Consider the following 24,876-nt stretch of genomic DNA (forward strand, 5'->3'; position numbering starts at 1 on the left):
CTAGGCCACACGCCCCTTGCTAGGTGTGGGAGAGAACCCAGGAGTCCTGGCCCCAAGCCCTCGCCCCAGCTCTAGCCACTAGGCAGCATGCCCCGCCCCAGCTGGGGGAGAGAGAACCCAGGAGTCCTGGCTCCCCTAAGCCAGCAGAGAATTGCCCAGCATTGAAAATTAGTCTTTATTCCCCATAGAAAACACAATGTACAAAGACCCAGGCCCCCCCACCCCCCCGAGCGCTGCCCCCCTGCCAGCAGGGGGCCGGTCACCACGTGGGGGGGCCGAAGCGCGCCACCAGCCGCTCCTGGTCGTCCAGGTCCTTCTGCACCTTCTTGCGCATGTAGAAGATGGGGCAGTCCCGGCTGGGGCAAGAGCAGAGAAATCAGTGTGGTGGGGCGGGGTGTGGAATCAGGGGCCTGGGCGAGCCGCCCCCGCCCCCGCCGTGGCAGGTGCTGGATTTATGGGGCTGTAAAGGCGCCAGCTGGGGCAATAAGGCCCCCCCGCCCTCCCCGTGGGAGCCGCTGTTTGCGCACCCGATAAGCCGCTGTAAAGGCCGGGGGGGGGCATAAAACCATATTTCAGCCCCCGGCTCCCGTGGGAACCGGCTCCTGGCGGGCAGGAGGGAGGGGCCCGGCCGGGCCCAGCCCCGTACCTTGTGCACAGCACGTCCTCATGCAGGCTGCCCTGGCAGCGCTGGCATTGCGTCCACAGCCGCGAGAACCTCTCCTCCAGCGCCGAGAGATGAGCGACCTGGGGGGCAGGGGGGTCACAGCGGGGCAGGGGGCCCCCCGCCCCTCCCCCGCTCCAGCCACTGAACCCCCCTGCCCTCCCGTAGCCCCGGAGGGAACCCAAGCCAGCCCCACACGGGCCCCTCCCACACCCCCAGCCCGGCTCACCTCCTTCTGGTACAGCTCCGACTGCTGCCCCACACAGAACTTACACACCGCGCCTGGGGGGAGGAGACATTGGAGGGGAGAGCTCCCCACCTGCCCTCCAGGGCCCCCCCAACACCCAATGCCCCAGCGGGACCCAGGCAGGGGGCCGAGGGCTGGGGGGCCCCCCCGTGTGACCCAGGCGACACCAGGGGGAGGGGCAGGGCCCCCGGGAAGGGACCCCAGTGGCAGCAGTTTGCAGAACCTTCCTGGGGCTTTTTTTGTGTTACAACACCCTGGAGACACCCTCCCCCCCTCCCCGCACAGGATCTTGCGCCAGCCACTGGCCCGGAACCCAGCACCACCAGCTGCCCTCCCCCCCCCCCCCCCCCCCCGCGTGGGCAGGGCTGTGGGGGAGGGGCGTCGTGCTCTGGGGAGCCAGCGGAGGCTGGACAGTCTGGGGGTGAGCAGGGGAGGGGGAATAATGGGGGGGCCTTTAAAGATGGGACATGTGAGGGGCACTCACCACCACCGGGGGGGCAGCGGCCCAGGCACAGCAGGTCACTGCCCAGCAGGGGCAAGCTGGTGGTAGGGTCGCATCCTGCGTGGGGGCAGGTGGGGGAGGGGCGGGGGTCACTCACCGTGGGGGGGCAGGCGGGGAGAGGGGCGGGGGGCACTCACCATGGTGGGGCAGGCTGGCGCGGCAGCCGAGGCAGGTGCTGCGCTTGGTGGCGAAGGCCATGAGCCCCCCGACGCGGGAGGTAAGGACGGTTTTGCAGCGTGTGTGCTCCCCTCCTGTGGGGCAGACCGTCAGGGTCGGCAACCCCCAGCTCCCAGCACACCAGGGGGATCACTCACAGCAGGACACAGGGCAGTGAGGCAGGAGTCACTCTCAGCAGGTGGGGGGGGTCACTCACGGAGCAGGCGGGGGGCGGTGGTGTGGTGGGAGGGTCACTCACGCAGCAGGTGGGAGGGTGGGGGGGTGGCAGTGTGGCGGGGGTCACAGCAGGTGGTGGGGGTCACTCGCAGCAGGGGGGCGGCGGCGGGATGTGGGGCCACTCATGCAGCAGGCGACGGGGTGGGGGGGCAGCAGCGGGACAGGGGTGAGTCACACAGCAGGACATGGGGGTCGGGGGTGTCACTCAGCAGGCAATGGGGCGGGGGGTCGGCGGTGTGGCGGGGGGCATGGGGGGTCACTCACGCAGCAGGTGGTGGGAGGGGTCAGGCGGCAGGCGGGGGGGGTCGGGTCACTCACGCAGCAGGCGGTGGGAGGGGTCAGGCGGCAGGCGGGGGGGTCGGGTCACTCACGCAGCAGGTGGTGAGAGGGGTCAGGCGGCAGGCGGGGGTGGGGTCGGGTCACTCACGCAGCAGGCGGTGGGAGGGGTCAGGCAGCAGGCGGGGGGAGTCACTCGCAGCAGGTGGTGAGAGGGGTCAGGCAGCAGGCAGGGGGGTCACTCACGCAGCAGGCGGGCGGGGGGGAGTCACTCACGCAGCAGGTGGTGGGAGGGGTCAGCTGGCAGGCGGGGGGGGGTCGGGTCACTCACGCAGCAGGCGGGCGGGGGGGGTCACTCACGCAGCAGGTGGTGGGAGGGGTCAGCTGGCAGGCGGGGGGGGGTCGGGTCACTCACGCAGCAGGCGGGGGGAGTCACTCGCAGCAGGTGGTGAGAGGGGTCAGGCAGCAGGCGGGGGGGTCACTCACGCAGCAGGCGGGCGGGGGGGAGTCACTCACGCAGCAGGTGGTGGGAGGGGTCAGGTCACTCACGCAGCAGGCGGGGGGGGGTCACTCACGCAGCAGGTGGTGGGAGGGGTCAGGTCACTCACGCAGCAGGCGGGGGGGGTCACTCACGCAGCAGGTGGTGGGAGGGGTCAGGTCACTCACGCAGCAGGCGGGCGGGGGGGTCACTCACGCAGCAGGTGGTGGGAGGGGTCAGGTCACTCACGCAGCAGGCGGGCGGGGGGGGGTCACTCACGCAGCAGGTGGTGGGAGGGGTCAGGTCACTCACGCAGCAGGCGGGCGGCGGGGAGTCACTCACGCAGCAGGTGGTGGGAGGGGTCAGGTCACTCACGCAGCAGGCGGGCGGGGGGGGTCACTCACGCAGCAGGTGGTGGGAGGGGTCAGGTCACTCACGCAGCAGGCGGGCGGGGGGGGGGGGTCACTCACGCAGCAGGTGGTGGGAGGGGTCAGGTCACTCACGCAGCAGGATGCTCTCGGCCCGGCCCTCGCCCAGGATGGGCTCGAAGATGCGCAGCAGGGGCTTGGCCAGCTGCTGCTCCAGGTAGTACTGCGTGTCGATGGGGATGTTGTTCTCCAGCACGTAGATGGGGTCCTGCAGCAGGCGGGGGCATTAGCAGGGCGCGGGCAGGACCCCCGGGGCCAGGCCCCCAGCAGCCCGCACGCACCTGCACACTCACCTCCGATTTCATGTAGGCTGCCACCCCCTTGGCCCCACTCACAATGACGTAGGGGACACGGTCGCCCAGGCTGGGGGCGCTGCCGGGATCCCGCCGCCGCATCCTGTGGAGACCGGGGGTGAGCGCAGGGGCAGCGGCGGGGCACAGCCGGGTGCCCACAGGGCAGCGCCCGACCCCGGCAGACCGAGCAGAGCACAGGAAGCACCGGGAGGCCCGATGCCGGGGCTGTGGCCCAGCCAGGCTGGCGGGGGTGCAGCTATTTGTGCCTTGCCCCAGGGAGCCGGGGCGCTCAGCTGCAGAGCCAGGGAAGGGCAGCTGTGCCCCCGCGGGCCCCGGCCCCTCACCTCTCAGCCAGCTCCACGTGGGCCTGGTGGCCGGCGTACTCGTGGGCCGTGCGCGTCAGCTCCTTGGTGATCACCAGCTGGGAGATGTCCACGCGGTTACACAGCAGGTCCGAAATCACCTCCTTGGCGTGGGCCACCGCCCCTGCCGGGTCCCTGAGCGAGACACACCAGGCTGGCTCCCCTGGCCACCGGGGAGGGGCAGCCGGGGGCGCTGGGAGCCAGGATGTCTGGCTGCTCACTCTGCCCCAGAGGCACAGCCAGTGGTCAGAGTAGGGGAGGGGGGCTGGGCAGCAGCGGGGGCCTAGCAGTCAGAGCAGGGATGGGCTGGGTGCCAGGGGAGGGGCTGGGCAGTGTGGCCTAGTGATGAGAGCGGGGGGGGAGTGGCCTGGGCAGCAGGGGGCTGGGCAGTGGGGCCTAGCACTGAAAGCGGGGGCTGGGTGCCGGTAGGGGGGCCCTAGCAGTGGGGGTGGGGGCTGGGTGCCGAGGGGGAGGAGTGGAGACTAGGCACCGGGGCCTAGAGATGGGAGTGCTGGCAGGGGGGCAGCGGGGGGCTGGGCACTGGGGCATGGCAGCGGGGCCTAGCGGTGGGAGCAGTGAGAGCCGGGGGGCAGCAGGGCCTAGTGGTGGCAGCGGGGTGCTGGGTGCTGGGTGCCGGGGGGGGGGGCAGCAGGGCCTAGTGGTGGCAGCGGGGTGCTGGGTGCGGGCAGCAGGGCGCTGGGTGCCGGGGGTGGGGGGCAGCGGGGCCTAGCAGTGGGAGCCAGGGGGCAGCGGGGGCCCACCGGTGGACAAGCAGTTTGCGCAGGCAGGCGCTGAGCAGGTTGGCCACCAGGGGGCAGTTGTCGCGGCGCACGGTCTCGATGCCTTTGCAGTCCATCCGGTCGTGGGCATGGGGGCTGGAGGAGAAGTACAGCCCCGCGTAGCGCTTCTTGCTGATCAGCAGGTAGGGGAAGTACACCTGGGGGGGGGGCAGTGTGAGGGGCGGGAGTCCTGCCCCCCACCGCCCTGCCGGCTCCCCCAACCCCCAGAACCTGCCCCCCTCCTGGGCTCACCCGACACCCCCAGCCCCACCCACCTTCTCGAACTCCAGTTTGATGGGTGGGGGGAAGTGGCTGGAGACCCAGGCGGCCGCCTCCCGCCCGATCTGCATGGCCTCAGCCACCGAGGGGACGCCCAGGCGGCACATCACCGAGTCCGTGTCCCCGTACACCACCTGGCGGGAGAGGAGTCAGAGACCTGCCCTGCACCCCACGCCACCCGGGGGAGGGTCAGAGACCTGCCCCCCCCCCACACCCCACCTGGCAGAGGGAGTTACAGGGCTATGGCCCCCCAGGACGAACAGCGGAATTGGCTGGGTTTCCAAGGGTGTGCAGCTCCTAGCACCCCTGCCCTGCAACCCCCCAGATGCACCCAGCCAGCCATGTGACCCAGTGGGGCCAATCAGCCATTCACTCGTGCAGCCAATGGGGCGGGGGGTTAATTCCAGCGATGCTGAGCTCTGCCCCGGCCGGCTATTGGCTCTCACAGCGCCCTGAGTGGCCAGCAGGGTGGGGGCTCAGCGCCCTGGGTGCAACGGGGGGGGCAGAGGGAGGCAGCGCACGGACCAGCAGAGCAGAGCCCCAGTGCTGGGGAGGCAGGCTGATGACAAGGGGTGGGGAGAGGGGCCCCAGTGGGCCCAGCCGGGGGGGGACAAAGGGGCAGGAGAGGGTCCCAGCTGGACGGAGGAGCTGCTGGGCCAGGCTCAGGAGGGGCCCCAGGAAGGGGCTGTCGTGCTGAAGAGGGCTCCCCCCGGGGACCGCACAGGCCGAGCAGGACACCCCCACAGCCAGCCCCCGTCCCTGCACGCCAGCTGGGGAGAAGACAGCCAGGAGCCCAGCCCCTCACCTTGGCGTCGGCGCTGTACCCGTTGGCCACCGTGTACTTCGACTCCACCAGCTGCTTCGTTTGCTCAATCATCTGGCGCCCGAAACCCGTCACGCTCTGGGGCAGGAGGCCGAGGACAGTGGGTAAAAACCCCCAGGCACATGCAGGGCGCCCCCGGTGGTGCCCCTTGCTCCCAACCCGCAGCCTCTGCCCACCCCAGCCCTGCCGCTGCCCCTCACTCCCACCCTGCTGGAGGAGGGGGTCCTGTGTGCCCAGCCCCCACAGGTGAGCAGAGCCAGGGGCTGACCTGCAGGACCTGGGGGGAGGGGAGGGGGACCTGGGGCCGTGCCCAGCAGCCCAGGGGTTGGAAAGCCCGGGGCAGGAGCTGTGGGGGGTGGCAGTTTGAGGAAGTGCCAGGGAAGCCCCGGAGCAGGGCTGGGCACAGAAAGTCCCTGAGTGCCCCCGGCTGGACACACAATGGGGCAGGGAGGGGGCAGCCCCACCTGGGAAAGCCCCCGGCTCGGCTCACCTGGGAGATCTCCAGGCAGGGCAGCTTGCCCACCTGGGCGCCGGTGAAGCCGTACACTGAGTTGGCGCTGATCTTGAGCGCGAGCTGCCGCCCGTCCAGCACCTGCCGCTTGAAGGTGTCCGTCTCCTGCTGCAGCTCCGCCTTGGCCCTGTACCAGGGAGGGGTCAGTGCCGCCGCCGCCCCCCGATCCCTGCACGGGGGAGGGTCAGTTTTGCCAGCGTGGCCCCCCCTCCCCCCGGATGCCTAGAGCCCCTTGACCTCCCGCAGCTCCCCCCACCCCGGCACCTCTTGCGAGCAGCGAGCAGGTTCTCCAGGATCTCGGGGAGCAGCCCTTTGCGCACGGCGGCCTTGACGAAGAGGTCGCCCGTGGGGGTGCGGATGAAGTCTTCGGGGGACAGCCTAGGGGCAGGAGCGCAGGTCAGGGGCGCCCCCAAGGCTGCCCAGCCTGGACACCGTGGGGGGACCCCAGCTCAGCTATGCACCAGTCCAGCCTCACCCCACCCCACATCCAGCATGGGGGCATGTCTCCCAGCCCCAGCCCACTCCCCACGGGGCCCAGCTCCCGCCCCGCAGCTAACAGACCAACACCTCCCCCCGCCCCCAGGCCCAGCCCCTCACCCGTAGCGCTCGGGCGCCCCCTGCTGCAGCAGCGTGGTATAGCACAGGTTGTGAGCCATCATGATGGAGGGGTACAGGGAAGAGAAGTCCAGCGTGGCGATGGGCACGTCGTAGTACCTGTGTGGGGGGCAGGGGAGGTGCTGCTGGGCCAGGGGGACCCCGCCCCAAGGCCTGGGGTTCAGTACCTGCCCCCCGCCCTCGCCTGGTCCATGATCCCCCCACCCCCTCCCGGGCCGCCCCTCCCCCAACACCCCTGCCCCCAGCCCCACCAAGGCTGCCCCTCCCCAACAGCCCTGCCCCCCCACCTCCCTCCAATCCACCCCTCCCACGATGGCCTTGCCCCCAGCCCCACTGCTGCTCACCCCTTCAGAGGCTCAATGACGGTGGCACCGGCGTAGTCCTCACCCCCTTCCGATTTCACCACAGGCATCACCAGGTCCTGTTTCATGGCCTGGCAGAGGTGGGGGGAGGAGGAGGGGTCAGGGCCCCATGGGGTGAGAGGAGGGTGGGGGCCAGGGCAGGGGACCCCAATCCGTCAGGGCCCTGTGACACGGCTCCGGTTGCACTCCCCAGCCCCCTCCAGAGAGTTCCTTCAGCACAAACGCCCCACATGCCTCAGTTTCCCGTGCCGCACAACAAGGGTGATGCTGCAGGGGGCCAGAGATGACCCCCCCTCAGCCACCTGGGGTCCTCCAGCTCTGGCAACTGGTGCCTGGGGGCTCCCCAACCCGGGCAGCGGCTGGCCCAGGGACACACAGCGCAGAACACGGGTCTACGTTAGTTCTGGCTAACGCAGGACAGGGCTGGTGGGGCGCCGCTGGAAGAAGTTACCTGCGTCCCAGGCTGAACTCGGACCTAAGGGTGACGCTGCAAAGTTGCGGGAGCAGCGCCTGGGAAAGCTACCGGTGGTTGGCTCCGTGCGCTGCGAGTGGGGGAGCAGGGCCGGCCCCAGCTGGCTGCAGGGCCTCCTGACGCTGCATGCAGGGCAGTGCCAGCTGCGCAGGAGGAAGCGGACGGGCGGCAAGGAGAAGCAGCCGGACAGGACGATGGAGGAGGACTGGCTCAGGAAACGCCAAGAGACGGCTGTAGCACCTGCTGGCAGCTGCAGCAAACTTCCCCCCAAGCATCCCAGGGCCAGGCCAGCAGGTGGCTCTTGGCAGGGGACAGCTCTGTCCCATGCGTGAGGCTCGTGGCCCCAGCCAGCCCCGGCGTGCGCGAGCTCGGCCGACCCACGGAGCAGGCAGCAGAGCGGGACCAACAATCGCGCCCGGCTGGGCAGGACAGCGGCGTCCGTGTGTGGCCACCTGACTGCCGTGTTCCCAACCCAGGCAGCGCGCTGAGTGGTGCCTCTTCCCGGCAGAGGCCCTGGCCCTCCCACGAGCACAGCAGAGGGGCCCTGCTGGAGGCAGGGGACACCGTGGGGGGGGACATGCGAGACCCACCGGCTGGGGCGGGGACTTGGACTGGCCAGGCTGAGGGTCCCTGCAGGCTGGCGCCGGGGGGGCAGGCAGAGCGAGGGGACCCCCCGAGAAGGGCAGTGCCGCGCAGGGGGCTCCTCACCTGGCGCAGCAGCTGCGACACCACCTTGACCTGCTGGCCGCGGGACAGCAGGTAGCCCAGCGGCACGCCGGTGACTCGCGCCATCTCCATGTAGTTGATGACGCACATCAGCTTCTCCAGCAGGCGCAGGGGCAGGTAGGCGTCCTTCAGGCAGTACACGGCCAGGCGGCGGCGCGTCTGCGCAGACCCGTTCTGGGGGCACCGCACCGCACAGCACGTTAGGGGGGCCCCGTGTGACATGCCGGCCGGGGGACACCAGCACGGCTGGCCGGGGGGGAGGGGGGGCCTCACCTGCAGGTCGGTGATGATGGAGTGCTGCACGTCCTCCTTCTGCTCCTGCAGGAAGTGGAAGCTGACGGCGTTCAGGGTGTAGGAGCGCAGCTTGAACTCCCGCAGCAGCACCTGGCAGGAGCAGAGAGGAGGGGAGGGTCAGAGCCCGGCCTCCTCCTGCCCTGCTGCCCCCACACCCACCGCCTGCCTGCCCTGCTGCCCCTGTGCCCACCACCTGCACCCCATCACTGCCCCCACGCCCACTGCCCATGCCCTGGTGCTGCCCCCACCTCCTCCACGCCCCCCTCACCCTGTCCCTGCCCCCGCCTCCTCCACGCCCACTGCTACCCCCACCTGCGCCCCGTCACTGCCCCACCTCCTCCGCCTGCACCCTGTTGCTGCCCACCCCATAGTCCCTCACTACCCCCACTCCCAACTTGCAGCTTCTGCCCCCACCAGACCCCTTCTTCCTCACTCCGCCATCCGCTCCCTACAACTGACTGGCAGCCCCCAGCCCCCAGCCCCAGAACAAAACAGGAACGTTGCTAACGCTCCCCCGAGTGCTAGGCGTGTGCCTCAGTTTCCCCAGTGCTGCGTGAGCGGCTCAGAAACGGGACAAGGGGCAGGGCTGCCGCTGGGCCCACCTGCAGCAAGTCGAACTGGACGCGCCCCTCGGTGTTGATGACCTTGTTCTCGCGTCGCCCCATCTGCTTGGACTGGAAGGAGGAGTCCCGGATGACGGACTTGCGCCCCACCACGCGTCCCAGGAAGGGGAAGGTGGAAACCTGCCGAGGGACGGGGTGTCAGGCCGGGGCTCTGCTCTCCATGGGCAAGGTGGGGAGCGGAGCAGGGCCAGGAAACACCCACCACAGGGCAGCGGCCCCCCGCAGGCTGGCTGGGGTGAGGGGCCCCATGCCCTGATAGGGTCTGACCCGCTCCATATAGGACAGCTTGATGGGTAGCCCCCACAACCAGGGAGGGGACAGGGAAGTGGGGGGGCAGTGGAGCAGTCAGGTGTGTTGGGCTGACAGGGAGCGGGTCCCCCTACTTCAAGGGCTGCACAGGCTGCAGCAAGCAGGGCAGGTCCGAGAGGCCCTGGGTGTGTTGGGGGCATACGTGCAGGGTGAGGGGCCCTGCACCGCTAGGGCCTGGGTGCGCTGCAGCAGGTCAGGGGTGTGATGGAGTGGGGGGGAGCACACGGGAGACTCAGGCTGGATGTGTGTGAGACGGGCAGAGCAGCTCCCAGTGGCTAAGGATGACCCCGGGGCTGTGACCTAAGCTGGCAGGTAGCACCTCTGCCCTGAACACAGAGCAGGGAGGAGCTGAGCGGGGTTTGAATTGGCGGCGGCAGTTGGGTGGGAGAGGCGAGAGGCGACCAGCCTGGCGACGGGGGCAGCTACACCCTGGAGGAGCACCCCGGGCTCCTCTCCCCCGGACAGGCTGGAAGGATTGTCTCTGCCAGCTGTACTGACACCTCTGTGCTGAGCCGGGCCTCTGCCGCCTCAAACTTCCAGTTCTACCTGCTGAGTGAGAGTCACTCCTGCCTACGGACAGGGTGCAGAGCTTGGGGACCCCTGAACCCCATCAAAGGGGAGTAGGAGGAGGACCTGGGCGCGCTGCAGCAGGCCGGGGGGGTACCGGGGGGACCTGTACCTTGAGGCCCTGGGCGCGCTGCAGCAGGTAGGGCAGGTCGAAGTTCTGGATGTTGTAGCCGGTGACAATATCGGGGTCCACGATGCGCATGAATTCTGCCCAGGCCTGTCAGAGAGGGGACCTCAGCAGGGCGGAGGGATGGACCCCCTGCACCAGGACACAGACACTGGGCCCCCCATTCCCAGGCACCCCTCACACCCTCCTGATTGTGCCCCACTCACACCTCCCCCCACCGGCTCCACTCCCCCTGCCGCAGGCGCCCCCGCCGGCCCCGTACCTTCAGCAGCTCGGCCTCCTGCGAGTAGCACAGCACCTGAGAGCCCACGATGGGGGCGCACGTGTCCAGGGTAAAGACGTTGCGGATGAAGGGGTCCCGCTCACCCTGGCGCAGCACCATGTTGGCCACCTGGATCACCGGGTCCTTGTCCGGCTCCGGGAAGATCCCTAGAGACGGAGTGAAGGGCAGACAGGGGCTGCCCTGCAGCATGTCAGCGTTCACTCTGGTCCCTAATGATGACAGCGCCTCTGGCTGCTGACTGTGCTGGACCCAGCATGTCCCACAGCTCGCGCACTGATCTGCTCCACACAGCCAGCTGCCCGGCCCCCCAACCAAGTGGGAATTTCCTGTAGCCTTCTGACACGGCCTGTGAGTGCCTCGGTTTCCCCCCATGTGCTGCGCTGGTTCCTAGCAGGCGACAGAGGCTTGTCTGCTCAGGCGCAGGGTCAAACATGCAGGACAGGCCTGGGACCAGCCACCCCAAGTAAGGCAGGAACAGCTCCCCCATCGCGGGGCCCGGCTCACCAGAGCTCTGGGGTGATGCCAGCCCAGGGCTGCTACCTAAGGGCGACTGCAGAGGGTGCACAGGGGACTGGCCCACAGGGCTCCCAAGGTCAGCATGGGAGGCACTGCCCCACAGCAGGAACCATCCCCTCCCACTGTGGGCACCTGCACCCCCCACTTCCTGCAACCGAAAACACCCTGGGGCCACCACCACCAGCAGCACAGCCTGACTGGAGCAGCTCCCCTGCCAGCAGGACCCTGTGGCTGAGGAAAGGCCGTGTGGGGCTGCCCCCTGCGTACAACGGCTCCGGGCGGCTGCCCTGGCCCCCACGCGTGGGAAGCGGAGAACCCCAGCCCAGGCTGCTGGCCTGGGAGATGGCAGCGGAGTGGAACAGGCAGCTCCCCATGGCTCTCACAGCTGCAGAGGGCAAGGGAGTCCCCAGCCACTGCCCTGCACCTAGGTCCCGGTGAGCCCGTGGGGAAGGGGGCAGTGGGGGAAGGGGTGGAGCAGGGGCTGGGTGTCGGGGAGGGATGCGGCCACCCACAAAGGGCTGGCTACTGGTGCCTTGGAGCTGCAGGGAAGGTGTGAACCGAGAGGGACCAGGGCTGGCCCTGGGGAGCGCAGGGGCCTTTTAGCTGACGAGGGGTTTTCACAGCTTCCCCCCCGCACACAGGGCAGGGCTGGCGGCCCGGGAGGACTGCAGGTCGCAGGGACTCGCGAGGCGCCTCAGCGGTGACCCCCCACCTTTGCGGCCGGCGCACTCGATGTCGAAGCTCAGCACACGCAGGGGGGCGATGTGCTGCCACTCCCCCTCGGGCGGGTGGCTGAGGAAGTCTGCCCAGCCCACATCCATCTCCAGCTGGCACAGCGACACCTGGGAAAGGGGAGGGGTCAGCCGGGGGTTCTGCATTCCTACCCCAGCCCCCAGGGGTGCCCACCCTGGCTACAGCTCCCCCCACCCCCCGAGAACCCAGCCACAGATACCCCCACCCCACACCCTGCCACGGACCCTCCCCCTCACACCCACGTCGTACCTTGGCTGGGCCTCCCTTGGGGGGCTCCCCCAGGGGCTGCTCGGGGCGCAGCTGGTATTTCCCGGGGGGCAGCTGGATCCAGTTACAGCCCACGACATCCCGGTCCACCATGAACCTGCAGGCAGAGCGCGAGGAAGGGGGAGAGTTCTGCTTGGTTTTCCTACCAACTTGCAAAGGGAAAGCTGTCATGCGCACCGAGGCCTGCACGGATACACACCACAAGGACACCCACCGCCGGCCGGGGGCTCAGGTCACCCGCTGGGCAGCCCCTGAATCCCTCCTGGCAGCTGCCCCAGTGCCCCACTTATGGGGCACGCTGATGGGGGGGAGGGTGTTAAGGCAGAAGGTCAGACACAATGCAAAGGAAGGAGGGCTCAGGACGCAGGGCACATTAGGGTGAGGAGATCAGGAAGATGGAGTGAGGACACTGGACCAGAGACGAGCCTTGGGGTGGCCCAAGAAAGGGGGCTGGGATGGGGTGAGACAGAGGGCAGGTGGCAGAGGGCTGGGCCGGCGGGCGGCAGAGGGCTGGGCCGGCGGGTGGCACGGGGGGTCCAGCCCCAGGGCCAGCAGGCGGCACGGGGGGTCCAGCCCCAGCTGACGGTCCAGCGCAGGACCCTACCGGATCTCGAAGTCGATGTTGGCCTCGTAGGCCTGGTAGCCCAGCAGGCCCAGCCCCTCGCAGCGCAGCCCCTGCTCCAGCAGCCGCTTGGCGGGCGCCACCAGCCGCGGCAGCGCCAGGGTGACCTTCAGGAAGGGCAGGTGGCGCTGGCCATGGTAGCCGTACATGCCTAAGGGGAAAGAGCCCACGTGGGCACCAGCACCTCATGCCCCTCATCCCTCCCTCCCCACACCTGGGGGCCAGGCCAGCTGGGCCCAGCCCCCACCAGTGGGGAGCCAAAGCCCCGGTGCTTGTGCTGCCCCCATGTCTCCCCCCTGCCCTGCCCGGGGCAGCCCGGACTCACTCTCCTTGCTGCACAGCTCCACAGCCAGCACGGCCTGGCTCAGCCCCTCCCGGTTGGAGCGCAAGTCCCGAAGCACGGCCCCGTTCAGCTCCCGCTGGAAGTCGCTGAGGTGCTGGGGCTGGAAGCCTGGGGAAGGGAAGGGAAGGGAAGGGAAGGGCCGGGGCCGGGCCAGGGGTCAGAGGGGCTCTGCCAGCTGCCCCCCCAAGACCCCCTCCCCCAGGCAGCGGGTACTCACCGGCTGGGGCGGGCACGTAGAAGTAGGGGGCAAACCCATGGACGTGGCAGCAGACGCTGTTCCCGGCCGCAGTAACGCCAAACATCCGGATAATGGGCACTGGGCCCTGGGTGGCGCCAGGCATACCTGGCACGGGGGCACCTAAGGAAGAGAGGGGTCAGAGACAAAGACCCCAGCCCCTGCAGCAGGGGCAGCTGGGCAGTGCCGGGCCCCTGGGGACAGGGCACAGTCAGGGGACAGCCCAGCAGCCCCCAGGTGGGGAAAGGAAGCTGGGAGGTCCCAGGGGAATTTCGGGCTGTCCCTATACCCCCACGTGGGACTGTGGCAGGGACAGAAGGGCCTATTGTGCCCCTGAAAGCAGCCTCAGCCCAGAATCCCCGGGCTTCCCAGCCAGGCATGACCCACGGCACTAATTAACCAGCGTTCCTGGCCACAAGGGGCCAGACACAAGGCTGCGATGGGACAAAGAGGAACAGTCAGAAGAGCCAGCGAAGGAACGCAGGAGTCCTGGCTCCTCCCCCGATGCTCACTCAAAGGCAGCGGCTCACCTACATAATAGTCCAGCTCCACCTGCTGGAAGCAGACCGTGTCCTGGGCAGGGTTTATTTTGGGGGGCGCCGGCCGCTGCCATTTGGGGTTCTTCACAGAGGAGAAGAGACTCCCTGGGGGGGGGGGGGAAAGAAATGGAGGTCACAGGTCTGAGCTGCCCCCGTCCCCACCCCCTCTCCACAATGTGCTTGCTCCCGCCACGCCCCCAGCTCAGCCCAGCCCCCCCACTGACCCCTCTGCCCTGCTCCCCCTTGCAGAGCCCCCTACCCCACTCCCTGCAGCATGGTGCCCCCACTGGGCCTCCCCAGCATTGCAGGGGGCAATGCCCCACACCAGGACAGGGAACACAGCTCACCCAGGGGCACCATGTCAGCTGCCAGCTGAGACTCCCTCATCTCCAGCGCCATCTCAGCCTCCACCTCGTGCAGCAGGGCCAGCTCCTCCTCGAAGTGCGAGGGGCCATCGTCCTCCCAGTCGCGCCCCCGGGACCGCTTGTGTGGGGCAGGGTCCCCCCCACCAGCCTCCCCACTGGGCACCTTCCGCTTGGACTCCATACTGGCTCTGGGAGGGGGAGGGGGCATGAGCAGAGACACCCCCCAGGTGTGCCTCACACCTCCACTGGGGGCCAGCTCTCACCCAGTCACGTGTTCCCCAGCACTACCCCATAACTTGGCCTCCCCTCCACAGCCACCTCTCCAATGCCGCACACCCAGCCTTGCCCCCCACCACAGCCACCATCCCCTACTGCCACCCCCCAGGTTATAACCCACCAACCCCATGGCTTCCCCCAGCCAGCAGCTACTCGTCCCACACTGCCAACCAGCCCTGCTCTACGGCTTCCCCCAAACCCCCACGGCTCCCCCCAACCCTCACCAACCCCCCCGAGCTCCCTCAACCACCCCCAAACCCCCACAGCTCCCCCCAACCACCCCCAAACCCCCACAGCTCCCCCCAACCCTCACCAGCCCCCCTCAACTCCCCCCAACTGCCCTCAACCCCCTACAGCTCCTCCCAACCGCCCCCAACCCCCTACAGCTCCTCCCAACCCTCACCAACCCCCCTCAGCTGCCCCAAACCCTCACCAGCCCCCCCCAACTGCCCTCAACTGCCCCCAACCCTCACCAGCCCCCCCACAGCTCCCCAGCCATAGCCCCGCTCCCCCAACCACCATCACCTCAGGCCCGGCCCAAGCTCCGACTCTCCCGCCAACAGCAGTCAGGGGCGGTGAGACTACAGCCCCGCCCCAGTTGCCATGGCAACCCTCCTCCCATTGGCCGCCGCCGCAACTCCGCCCCGATGCTGAGCCGAGTGCTTCCGGTCGCCACCTTGAGTGTGGCATGCTGGAGGGAGAGCGCATGCGCAGGAAGCGCCCGCCAAACGGTGACCTCAAGGCTACGTGTGAAGCCCCTCCCAACCAGCCGGCCCCGGAAAAAGGTCACCTTGAAGCGCATGCGCCGAAGGTCAACTCTGTTCGGCGTGGCCTCCGCGCACTCGCCGGACGCCATGTTGATTGAGGCACACGTGCCCATCGAGGTCAACCGCCCATGCGCCCTGCAGGGGCCGAGCCGGGCCGCCATGTTGAACGTGGCAGCCGAGGGCTTCCCCCGCCTCCCTGTGATTGGCGGACGCGCTAGGCGCCATTTTGAGCGTGGCAAAAAGTGGTGAGACACTTCCCCGGGTGGCCCTCGCCCGCCCTTCCCCACGTGGGAGGTCACCGCCCCCCGCCTGCTCCAGCCCCGCCCTCCCACAAGTTGTCCCGGCTCCTGCCCCCTGGGGCCAGGCAGGGGTGCAGCCAGCCCTGCCTCCTCCCCCCTCCCCAGCTGCTCTCACCCGCCACCCCCAAACCAGCCAGGGCCCTGCCCCCAGCACTGCCAGACATGGGTCTGGTGGGGGGCGCTCTGCAGCTGCCCAGCAGGAGATGGGGGCCCTGGAGCCATGTGCCCTGTGACCCCCCTCCCCCCAGTACCAGGTCTGCCCCCCACCACCACCCAGCCATTGCTGGGGAGACAACCCAGGAGTCCTGGCTCCCCGCATAGGCCCATGCTCTACCCACTAGACCCCCCTCCCCACCCAGAGCCAGGGAGAGAACGCAGGAGTCCTGGGCCCCAGCCCTCACCACACACATACACGCGGCTGTTGTGCCATGATCTGCTTTATTCCCACTGGGGTCCATGCCCCATGGGAAGGACACCCCAGCTGCCCCGTCCATGCAGCCTGAGTCCAGCGGGAGATGCTCATGACCTGAGCACAGCGGGAAGCAGCCTAGGGCTCAGGGTCCCATCTGCTGGGGGAAGGGGTCACTGCTTCCCCCACCTTGTGTCCCCCAATAAATACAGTGTTGGGGGGCCAGCACCAACCCAGCCCCTAGTCCCCCACCCTGGCAGCAGGGGATGCGCTCACCCAGGGCAGGTCAGAGCTGGAGGGGCAGGAGGAGGGGGTGGGGAAAAGTGCTTTGTTCCCCCCCAAATTGGGGAAGGGGCTGGGCCGGGCCCCCCATTGTCTCTGAGGCTGCCCCTGCCCCACCTGGGGGCACTCCAGTTCAGGGAGTACACAGCGCCCCCTGTAGGCACCCCTTGGGGGTGCACCATGCCCAGAGGCCCCTCTGGCGGGGAGCAGGTCCCTGCAGGCCCGGGGGGGGGGGGGTCCCAGCCCCCCCTACTCGTGCACATCCCAGATCTCGGAGAGCAGCGGCGGGAGCTTCTTGTCCTGCAGGCGCAGGGCGAAGACCTGCTCGGAGTGGACACTGCTCAGCGTGCGCAGGGAGACCAGCTTCATCAGCATCCGCGGGAACATCAGCCGGTCCTAGAACGGCCAAGTGGGGGGTAAGCGTGGGGCGGGTCTGGCAGCCTCTCCCCCAGCATTGCGCAGATCCCCCAGGGAGCGCCAGGGGCGCGGGTACCTGGGGGCGCTTGATGAGGGTGTAGGCATGCAGGGCCTCTACGTAGGGCTGCTGCAGCGCCTCCACCTGGCCGTGCTGCTGCACGTTGGGCCGGTCGGCCGAGAACATGTCGATGGCGATGAGCAGCGCGAACTCGGCGTCATCCAGCTGCAGCCGCCGCATGGCTCGCGAGAACTCGAAAATGGGGTTGATGAACTCCACCTGCAGGCCTGGGGGGAAGGGAGGGGAGTCAGCCACCACAGCTGGGGAGCCCCCAGTCCCCCAGCCCACACCCAGGGGAGCCCCCCAGGGTCTCCCTTGCCTCCAGCTCCCCCCAGTCCCCTCACACCCCACGGAACCCTCCATCCCCCACTGCCAGGGAGGCCCTGGCCCGCACCGGCCCGGTGGAAGTCATCCTTGCTGTAGGTGAAGTCCTTCAGGAAGGTGATGCTCTCTGTCTCGTGGTTGTAGCGCCGCGCTGTCTCCAGCAGCATGATCTAGGGGCGGGGGGCAGATGTGAGAAAAAGCAGCAGGGAACATCCTTCCACCTGCACGCCAGCTCCTGCCCCAGGGAGATGGACCCGCTCCCCTCTCGCGCACTGAGCCCCCAGAGCCACATGCCGAGAGGCCCCTTCCTGAGATGTGGGAGCCATCAGAGCGGGGAGACCAGCCTTCAGCCTAGCGAACACAGGCACTCTGAGCAGTCGCTCCTGGGCGACCCCCGGGAACCCCCAGCCCCTTGTTCCCCTAGAAGCGTGCGTCTCCTCCTACCTGGGGCCTGGCTGAGCAGCGCACAGGAAGTCTGTCCCTTCCACCCATGGAAACAATATGCACACAGGGCCCTTTGTTTCCCGTTTTCCTTTTACCCCATTGTTCCTGTGAATTTTTCAGTCCTTATTAACCCCCCGCCCAACAGGCAGAAACCAGCGCACGCATATGTAATTTCTGGGTAACGCTGGGGGCTGTTCCGTCCACGAGAGCTCTGGCCATTGAGATGGAGAACTGCAGAACTCAGCCCCAACTCCAAGTGCGCTGCCCGTCGGAGTTCAACCAGACCCCTTTCCACTCCCCACAGCACACTGGGCGGGTGAATAAAGGGTGGGCGCGGGCAGCCACGCCGGCTGCAGGACGTAAACGCGCCTGCCGCCGTTTCTCCCAGTTTTCCGGCAGGTTGGCGCTTCGTCCCATTTCTCTGGGTCAGATCCTGACCCCAGCAGAGAACCAGCCCCGCCCCCTCAAGCCCAAGCCCAGGCCCAGGCCCAGGCCCAGGCCCAGGCCGCCCCGCCAGGTGTCTATTGAATCTGCTCTTAAATCTCTCCAGCGATGGAGATTCCACCACCTCCCCGGGCAATTTCCTCCTCGTTGAGCCAGCCGCCAGTTCGGGAGTTTGTCCTAATGTCCAACCTCCACCTCCCTGGCTGCAGTTTCAGCCACTGGGCCGTGTCCTGCCCTCAGAGCCAAGGACCAGCCCCCATCCCAGTCCCCTGCCCAAATCAGCCCAGCAAACGCCCTACACCAAACACACCACTTTACCACAGCATGAGCTCCACCCCAGGGGAGCAGGGACCCACCAGCCCTGTGCCAGGCCAGGAGAGGCCCAGGGCTCCCCGGGAAGGAGCCGGCAGGCTGCCCTCCCGGCTGGAAGCGGTGCAGGGGGATGGGCTGCCTGGTGCCCCCGGCCCCTCACCTCGATGGTGCAGGCCTTGAGCAGCGCGATCTGGTCCTCGCGCGTGAGCTGCAGGAAGCCGGGCACCTGCTTGGCGAAGTCAACGATCTCCTGCACGGAGATGATGGCCAGCTCCGTGAAGTGGGCGAAACGCTGCTGCCGAGCTTCCCGGCTGTTGGGGTCGCTGCCCAGGGGCCACGGCTGCGGGGAGGGGGGAGTGAGACGCGGCCCTGACCCATGGCACCCCGCCACCGGGAGGCCCACGGAGACGTCCCACCGGGGGACACCTAGAACTGCGCTGGGCTGGGCGCACCTCGGTCTCCCTCTGCGCTCTGCACGGCGCCCTGCCGGGGCAGCCTCACTAGGGCCCGGCTGACACGGAGCCACCCCAGAGCAGGGGGCTCCCACCCCGGCCAGCCCCTCACCGTGACTTTGGGCTGGTCGCTGAAGGAGCGCTTGTTGCACTGCTGCTGGGCCGCCACCAGCTGCTGAATCATGAGCTCCTGCTCGGGGCTGAGCTGGGCCGGCTCGGCCAGGGGCGCGGGGGGTAGGGGGGGCCCCCGCAGGGGAGGCGCCTCCCCACCGGCCCCCTGCTGCTGCCGCTGCCCCTTCTTCTTCCGCAGCTGCTCCTCCGACAGCACGCCTGGAAAGGGGAGCCGGGGTCAGGAGGGGTCGGCAACCCCACCGGGCCCCACAACGCCCCCCCTCCCCGGGGCTCCGGCTGTCTGTCACCAGAGCCCCCCTCTTCCCGGGGCCCCCAGCCGTCCGTCACCAGAGCTCCCCCTCCCCGGGGCTCCGGCTGTCTGTCACCAGAGCCCCCCTCTTCCCGGGGCCCCCAGCCGTCCGTCACCAGAGCTCCCCCTTCCCGGGGCTCCAGCTGTCCGTCACCAGAGCTCCCCTACCTTCCCGGGGCCCCCAGCCGTCTGTCACCAGAGCTCCCCTCTTCCCGGGGCCCCCAGCCGTCTGTCACCAGAGCTCCCCTCTTCCCGGGGCCCCCAGCCGTCCGTCACCAGAGGCCCCCCCACCCTTCCCGGGGCCCCCAGCCGTCCGTCACCAGAGCTCCCCCTTCCCGGGGCTCCCAGCCGTCCGTCACCAGAGCTCCCCCTTCCCGGGGCCCCAGCCGCCCGCCAGCCGGCCGCACCCCGGGCCGCACTCACACTGCTCCCGCATGCCGGCCTGGTGGCACTGGCGCAGGCGGCAGCGCTGGCACTTGCGGCGCATGTAGGGGTCCATGTGGCAGTGCCCGGCGCCCCGGCAGACGTACTGCGCTGCCTTCAGCACACTGCGCCGGAAGAAGCCCTTGCAGCCCTCGCAGCTCAGCACGTTGTAGTGGAACCCGGAGGCCTTGTCCCCACACACGCTGCACCGCTCCGTGCCCAGCAGCTTGGGCGCTGGCCCCTTCCTGCGGCGCGGCCGCTCCCCTGCCAGCTCCCCTGCCAGGCCGCCACCGTCAGCCCCGGGGCCTGGGCCCCCCGGACCCCCCGAGAGCCCCCCTCCTCAGCCCCCCGCCTGCTCCCCTGCCGGGCCAGGCCGCCGCTGTCAGCCGCAGGGCCCCCCAGAGCCCCCCGCCTGCTCCCCTGCCGGGCCGGGCCGCCGCTGTCAGCCGCAGGGCCCCCCAGAGCCCCCCGCCTGCTCCCCTGCCGGGCCGGGCCGCCACCGTCAGCCGCTGGGCCCCCTGGAGCCCCAGCCCCGGAGCCCCCCAGAGTCCCCCAGCTCAGCCCCCTGCCAAAGCCCCCCCCACCTGCTCCCCTGCGCAGGCCGCCACCGTCAGCCACTGGGCCTGGGGCCCCCACCCCGGAGCCCCCCGCCCCCTGCGCAGGCCGCCACCGTCAGCCACTGGGCCTGGGGCCCCCACCCCAGAGCCCCCCGCCCGGGAGCCCCCCGCCCCCTGCTCAGGCTGCCACCGTCAGCCGCTGGGCCTGGGATCCCCAACCTGGACCCCCCCCCCGCCAGAGCCCCCCGCCCGGGAGCCCCCCGCCCCCTGCTCAGGCTGCCACCGTCAGCCGCTGGGCCTGGGATCCCCAACCCGGACCCCCCCCCCGCCAGACCCCCCCGCCCCGGAGCCCCCCCCCGCCTGCTTCCCTGCACAGGCCGCCACTGTCAGCCGCTGGGCCTAGAACCCCCGCCCTGGAGCCCCCCCCCAACTGCTCCCCTGTGCAGGCCACCACCATCAGCTGCGGGGCCCCCCAGAGTCCCCCGCCTCGGCCCCACGTCCCCCAACCCACCCTGGGACACCCCACACCTCAGCCCCTAACCCGTCCCAGGACCCCTCAGAGCACAACCACACACCCAGCCTGCTGACCCATCCCACTACATCCTCAGACCCCTCCCAGCACAGCCCCAGCACCTTGGGTATTAGCCCTCCTATGCCTACCCCACTCTGCTCCCACCCCCAGCATGCCCCACACCCCATCCCTCTTACTTGCACTGTGCGTCGACCCCTCCCCATCAGTGCCCAGTGCCTCGGGCTCAGGGGGCTTCTCCAGCTGCAGTCCCTCCTCCTTCACCTGGGTCTGGGGGGCTCCGGGGGAGTTGGGGGGTGGTGAATCCCCATCCTCTGCAGGCAGGGAGGGGCATGGGTTACAGGGGGCACCCCGATGTCAGGGAGATGTCTGCAGTGCCTTGACATGTGGGTTCTCCTAGGGGTGCTGGGACCCTGTGGGGACCTGCCTGGACACCTGGATTCCCAGCAAGAGGCACTGAGATGAGTCAGGGCGGAGGGTTTAGCTGCCCAGATTCCTGGGTTGCCCAGTTACTCACCTAGTGGCAGCTCGGAGCCTGGGGTGCCTGGCGTGGCCATATCAGGATCTGGGTGCTCCCAGGTCCAGCAGGGCCTGGCACTAGGACAGACGGATGGACAGACAGGGTGTCAGACTAGGATGGATGGTCCCCAGCTGCTCACTTTCCCCCACTCCCAGCCATGCAGCACTGAGCCCACCAGACAGCTGGAGACACTTGTCCCTGTGCCCCCAACCGATCACCCCCAAGCCGCTCTGCATCTCACCATGTTCCCACGTAGAGAGGGGCTCAGCTGGCCTGGACCCACATGCTGCTGGCTGCCTCCTGGGCGTGGGGACCAGCTGGGGGAGGCTGGGGAGGGTGAAATGGGGGCTTTGAGGGGGACAGAGAAGGGTCAGGAGGGGGTCTGGGCAGTCGCAGTGCAGTACTGGGGTGTGGAGATGGGGGGCTGGAGCGAGGCAGGGAGGGGTGCAGCTGGGGGAGGCTAGGTCCCAGGAGGACCTAAACTGGAGGGTTGGGGACAGCGGGGGCTCAGGGTGGGGAAACTCGGGCGAAAGCTGTAGGGATGCTGGGATGGCTCAAGCTGGGGAGTCGGGGGGGGGCAGAGGTTGGGGCAGATGAGGGAGATGGGGGGTGCCAGGTACTAGGGGCAAGTGGAGGAGGTTGGGGGTAGCTGGTCACTGGGGGGGCTCGGGGAGTTGGGCCGCTGGGTGGTTGGGGGGCTTGGGGCAGGCAGGGAAGGTTGGGTGTTTCAGGGGGCTGCGGGAAGTTGGGGAACTGGTGTGGCTGAGGAGGTTGGGGCAGCTGGGGGTGGGGGGGCTCGGGGGAATGGGGAGGTTGGGGGGCAGCAGGCTCGGCGGTCAGGGGAGGCGGGAGGTTGGGGCCGGGCGGGGTCCCCCGCAGCTCGGCTCCCGCGCCGGCAGCACCTGGAAGGGAAGCGGCGCGTGAGACGCGAGCCCGAGCCCCGGCCCCGGCCCCGGGGCTCCCCCCCCCGCCGCCCCGACCTGCTCCCCTCTCGCGGGCGCCCCCTGCGCAGCCGGACGCGGAGGCTTCCGGGATCCCCACGCCCTACGTCACTTCCTGCTGCTCCGGCCCGCCCCCCGGAAAGGCCCCTGGACGCAGCGGGGCGACTTGGGCCGCGCCTCAGTTTCCCTCGCGGGAGCCGAGGGGCGCCAGGCCGGGCCGGGCCGGGCCGTCACTGGCTGGCGGGGGGACCCGGCTGCACCCCGCAAGGCCCGCAGGACTATTCCCCCCCCGGCGCTGAGTAGCGGGGTTCCCCCGGGTGCCCCCCCCCCCCCCATCGAGCCTGGCGCAGCCCTGAGCCCTCGCCGGGCAGAGGGGGGGCCGCCTGCAGCCGTGCCCAGGTCCAGCCGCTGGCTGTGGGCCCCACGAGTGAAGCTATTGCAAGGTGGGGGAGGGGCAGCTGTCCCTTGTGCCCCCTCAGGCTGGGCTCTAGGCCCGCCCCAGCACCGGGTGGTAACTTCCCCCACATCCACCAAGCTCCCCCTCCACCCTTCCCTGCCACCCCCCAGCCCCGCTGTCCATTAACTCACTCCTACAGCCAGTGCCCAGCTCAAGTGCCAGCTGGGTGCACAGCCCCCCGACATCCATCAGCAATGGCCTGGGCTGCCTCAGAGTGCCCCTTGGGTGGGTGGTCTCCCCCACCTTGCACGCACCAGCTGAGGCAGATGCTTCCGGAGCCCCAGCCCCATTTGCAGGTGAGACAGTTTTGCTAAATGTTTATCAGCCACCCCGGGCTGGTACCTGCTCGTTTCCACTGCACCTGTCTCCTTACTCTGCCCTCTCAAAGCAAGGTAACCCGTTACACCCCCCCCCCCAGCCCTGCACAGTAGAAGGGGAAACTGAGGCACACACCTCTCTCCCCACAACCACCAAGGCAGGCAGCTGACTCAGGTGTCTGTTTTTCTACTGGCACACTTCTCCTGTGCATGGCAGCACTACACCACAGAGACCTCACTCCCTGCACCATAGACCAGGCAGGGAGCCAAAGGAGTTTCTTTCCCCAGCTCTGAGAGACAGGACTCAGGGATGCCTCCCCCACCCCATCACACCCCCCAAAAATGACAAGTCACTCAGCTCAGGGCAACATTCAGACCAACATGACTTTATTGGCAGGACAGGAGCCACAGCCAGTGGGGGTGGGGGGGATATGAATCCCCCAGGCCCCTCCTTCTGCCCCTCCCCCATTTGCTAGCACAAGGCCTGTCCCAGCCCCACACTCCCTGCACAGGCACAGCAACACAGGGCCCCTGATTCCACCTGCCCCACCCCCCCCAGGTTCCAGCCTGCATTCAGGTTAGCAATAAAGGGCTGTGGCAGGAACAGGACTCCTGGGTTCAGACTCCCTGGACCAGTGCAGGTCTCAGCACCTGGAAGAGAAACAGGGCCAGCATTATCCTCAGCACTGCCACCCCACTTCCCCCTCACTGCAGCATGGAGCCCCTCTGCCCCCACCCCTTGGGCTGTGGCCCCCTCAGACCCCAGGGTGTCAAGGCCCCAGGAGGCACAGACATCCTCACACGAGCTCAGAGCCCAGTGCTGACATCATCAGGAACCATCCAGCTCCCCCTTCTTCCTTCCCTGCACCCATTCTGCAACCCCAATCACATATGAGGACCCCCATATGCTCCCCCACCCCCAGCATTTGGAGAAGGAGAAAACAAGACCCTCCTCCCTTCCCACTCCCACACCCATGCAGTACTTGCCTGTCTGGGGAGCCTGCAGGGAGATCTGTGCCGAAGTGAGGGGAGGTCAGAGTCTGGAGAGGGTGTTAATCCCACAACCCCAGCAGGGCACCTAGAGAGGAAGCAGGCTGACCACCAGCAACAGGCCCCCAGGGAATAGGGTCCCAGCAGAGCATGCTGAGCCCCAGAGACCCTGGGTGTCAAGGACCCCCAGAGCCACCAGTGCTGACATCCTCAGGGACACCCACTCTAGATGGGGGGGCGCTAGGCATCCCCAGCAGAGCCAAGCAGCCTCACCCCAATACATACCAGAGGAGGGCTCGCTACCCCCCAGGTCCGAAAGGGCTTGCCAGCTCTAGTCCTTCAGCTTCCCCCATCCCATAGGGTCACCTCGGAGAGGGTGGTCTCCCCACTGTGAACGCATGGCAGGATCACTGCTGGACACCTGGGAGAAGAGCAGCATTAGTGGGTCACCCCATGCCACCCCCACACCTGCACCCCCGCAAGAGCCAGGCCCCTCAGGCCCCAGGGTGTCAAGGCCCCGGGAAGCACTAACGTCGTCACAGAAGCTCAGAGCCCAGTGCTGACATCATCGGGGACCTCCCCAGCCCAACACACCAAAGGAAGCCCACTCCAGCCCCCCCATCGACCCACAGAACCACCACTGCCCATCGCTCTCTCCCTGAGACCAGCGGCTCCTCCCCGCAGGCTCACCCCACTGCTTCTACCACCTCACCCTCTCCAAGTTGCTCCCCCCTCCGATCCCCCCCAGATCCCCCATCCTACCCCATCCATCTGCCCCTCAAGTCCCCCATCCATAAGTCCCCCATCCATGTGCCCCCCAACCTGCTCCCCAGACCCCCCCCCCCCAATCCCGCTCTCACCCTCCCGCACATGGCACCCTCCGCGATACACTCCACGTGCTCGCCCCCCCTACGCTCGGGCCTCGCTATTTAAGCTCGAAGTGAGGCCCCCGCGCCTGAGCTGCCCCTCACCGCGCCTGATGGAAAAGCCCGAGACCCCGCCCCTCTCGACTAGGTGGAGCGGGCTGAGCGGAGAGGGCGCTGGAGAGCCCGGGATAAAAGGGGCAGTAGCTCTGTCCGAGAGCGGGACAGGCACCTGGAAGGGCAGCCCCAGGGGGCGGAGCTAGGAGAACGGGAAAAAGGTCCCAGGAGTGGGGGGGGGAAGAGGGCGGAGCCTGGGAATAGGGC

The 24,876-nt window shown here is 68.8% G+C and overlaps 2 protein-coding genes, 1 long non-coding RNA gene and 2 other non-coding genes across 8 annotated transcripts; all 5 read right to left on the reverse strand.

The window, feature by feature from the left end:
- Positions 1-163: 163 nt before the first annotated feature.
- POLD1 (DNA polymerase delta 1, catalytic subunit) lies at positions 164-14,857 on the reverse strand. Of its 3 annotated transcripts, XM_075016097.1 has the most exons (27): positions 14,852-14,857; positions 14,033-14,238; positions 13,677-13,790; positions 13,129-13,269; positions 12,894-13,019; positions 12,551-12,719; positions 11,929-12,043; positions 11,639-11,768; positions 10,390-10,556; positions 10,113-10,217; positions 9,104-9,244; positions 8,481-8,591; positions 8,190-8,381; positions 6,992-7,080; positions 6,630-6,746; positions 6,297-6,410; positions 6,012-6,159; positions 5,504-5,599; positions 4,695-4,832; positions 4,402-4,577; positions 3,623-3,775; positions 3,279-3,381; positions 3,061-3,193; positions 1,548-1,661; positions 891-943; positions 647-744; positions 164-356 (listed from the first exon to the last, which is right to left on the reverse strand). In XM_075016097.1, the coding sequence occupies exons 2-27, from the start codon at positions 14,229-14,231 to the stop codon at positions 260-262; spliced, it is 3,339 nt and encodes a 1,112-aa protein (XP_074872198.1). In that variant the 5' UTR covers positions 14,232-14,238; positions 14,852-14,857; the 3' UTR covers positions 164-259. The 3 variants fall into 3 exon arrangements, with proteins under 3 accessions (XP_074872198.1, XP_074872199.1, XP_074872197.1); XM_075016098.1 differs by lacking the exon at positions 14,852-14,857 and having other exon boundaries at positions 13,681-13,790; positions 14,033-14,282; XM_075016096.1 differs by lacking the exon at positions 14,852-14,857 and having other exon boundaries at positions 14,033-14,282.
- A 954-nt stretch (positions 14,858-15,811) lies between these two features.
- On the reverse strand, positions 15,812-21,548 carry NR1H2 (nuclear receptor subfamily 1 group H member 2). The gene is made up of 9 exons (XM_075016110.1): positions 21,226-21,548; positions 20,982-21,061; positions 20,644-20,778; positions 19,379-19,654; positions 18,647-18,864; positions 18,243-18,422; positions 16,953-17,052; positions 16,577-16,785; positions 15,812-16,479 (listed from the first exon to the last, which is right to left on the reverse strand). Exons 2-9 carry the CDS (start codon positions 21,019-21,021, stop codon positions 16,333-16,335), a joined length of 1,305 nt encoding a protein of 434 aa, XP_074872211.1. The 5' UTR covers positions 21,022-21,061; positions 21,226-21,548; the 3' UTR covers positions 15,812-16,332.
- A 1,521-nt stretch (positions 21,549-23,069) lies between these two features.
- On the reverse strand, positions 23,070-24,807 carry LOC142024294 (uncharacterized). 2 transcript variants are annotated; one of them, XR_012648452.1, is made up of 4 exons: positions 24,661-24,807; positions 23,975-24,110; positions 23,687-23,777; positions 23,070-23,350 (listed from the first exon to the last, which is right to left on the reverse strand). It is a non-coding gene; the product is annotated as an uncharacterized LOC142024294 (long non-coding RNA). The 2 variants fall into 2 exon arrangements; XR_012648451.1 differs by lacking the exon at positions 24,661-24,807 and adding an exon at positions 24,550-24,634.
- Positions 23,448-23,537, reverse strand: LOC142025369 (small nucleolar RNA SNORD88). The gene has a single exon (XR_012648639.1). It is a non-coding gene; the product is annotated as a small nucleolar RNA SNORD88 (small nucleolar RNA).
- On the reverse strand, positions 24,177-24,266 carry LOC142025370 (small nucleolar RNA SNORD88). The gene has a single exon (XR_012648641.1). It is a non-coding gene; the product is annotated as a small nucleolar RNA SNORD88 (small nucleolar RNA).
- Positions 24,808-24,876: the final 69 nt, after the last annotated feature.

Source organism: Carettochelys insculpta, chromosome 22 (assembly GCF_033958435.1).
Source record: "Carettochelys insculpta isolate YL-2023 chromosome 22, ASM3395843v1, whole genome shotgun sequence".
Taxonomy (NCBI): Eukaryota; Metazoa; Chordata; order Testudines; family Carettochelyidae; genus Carettochelys; species Carettochelys insculpta.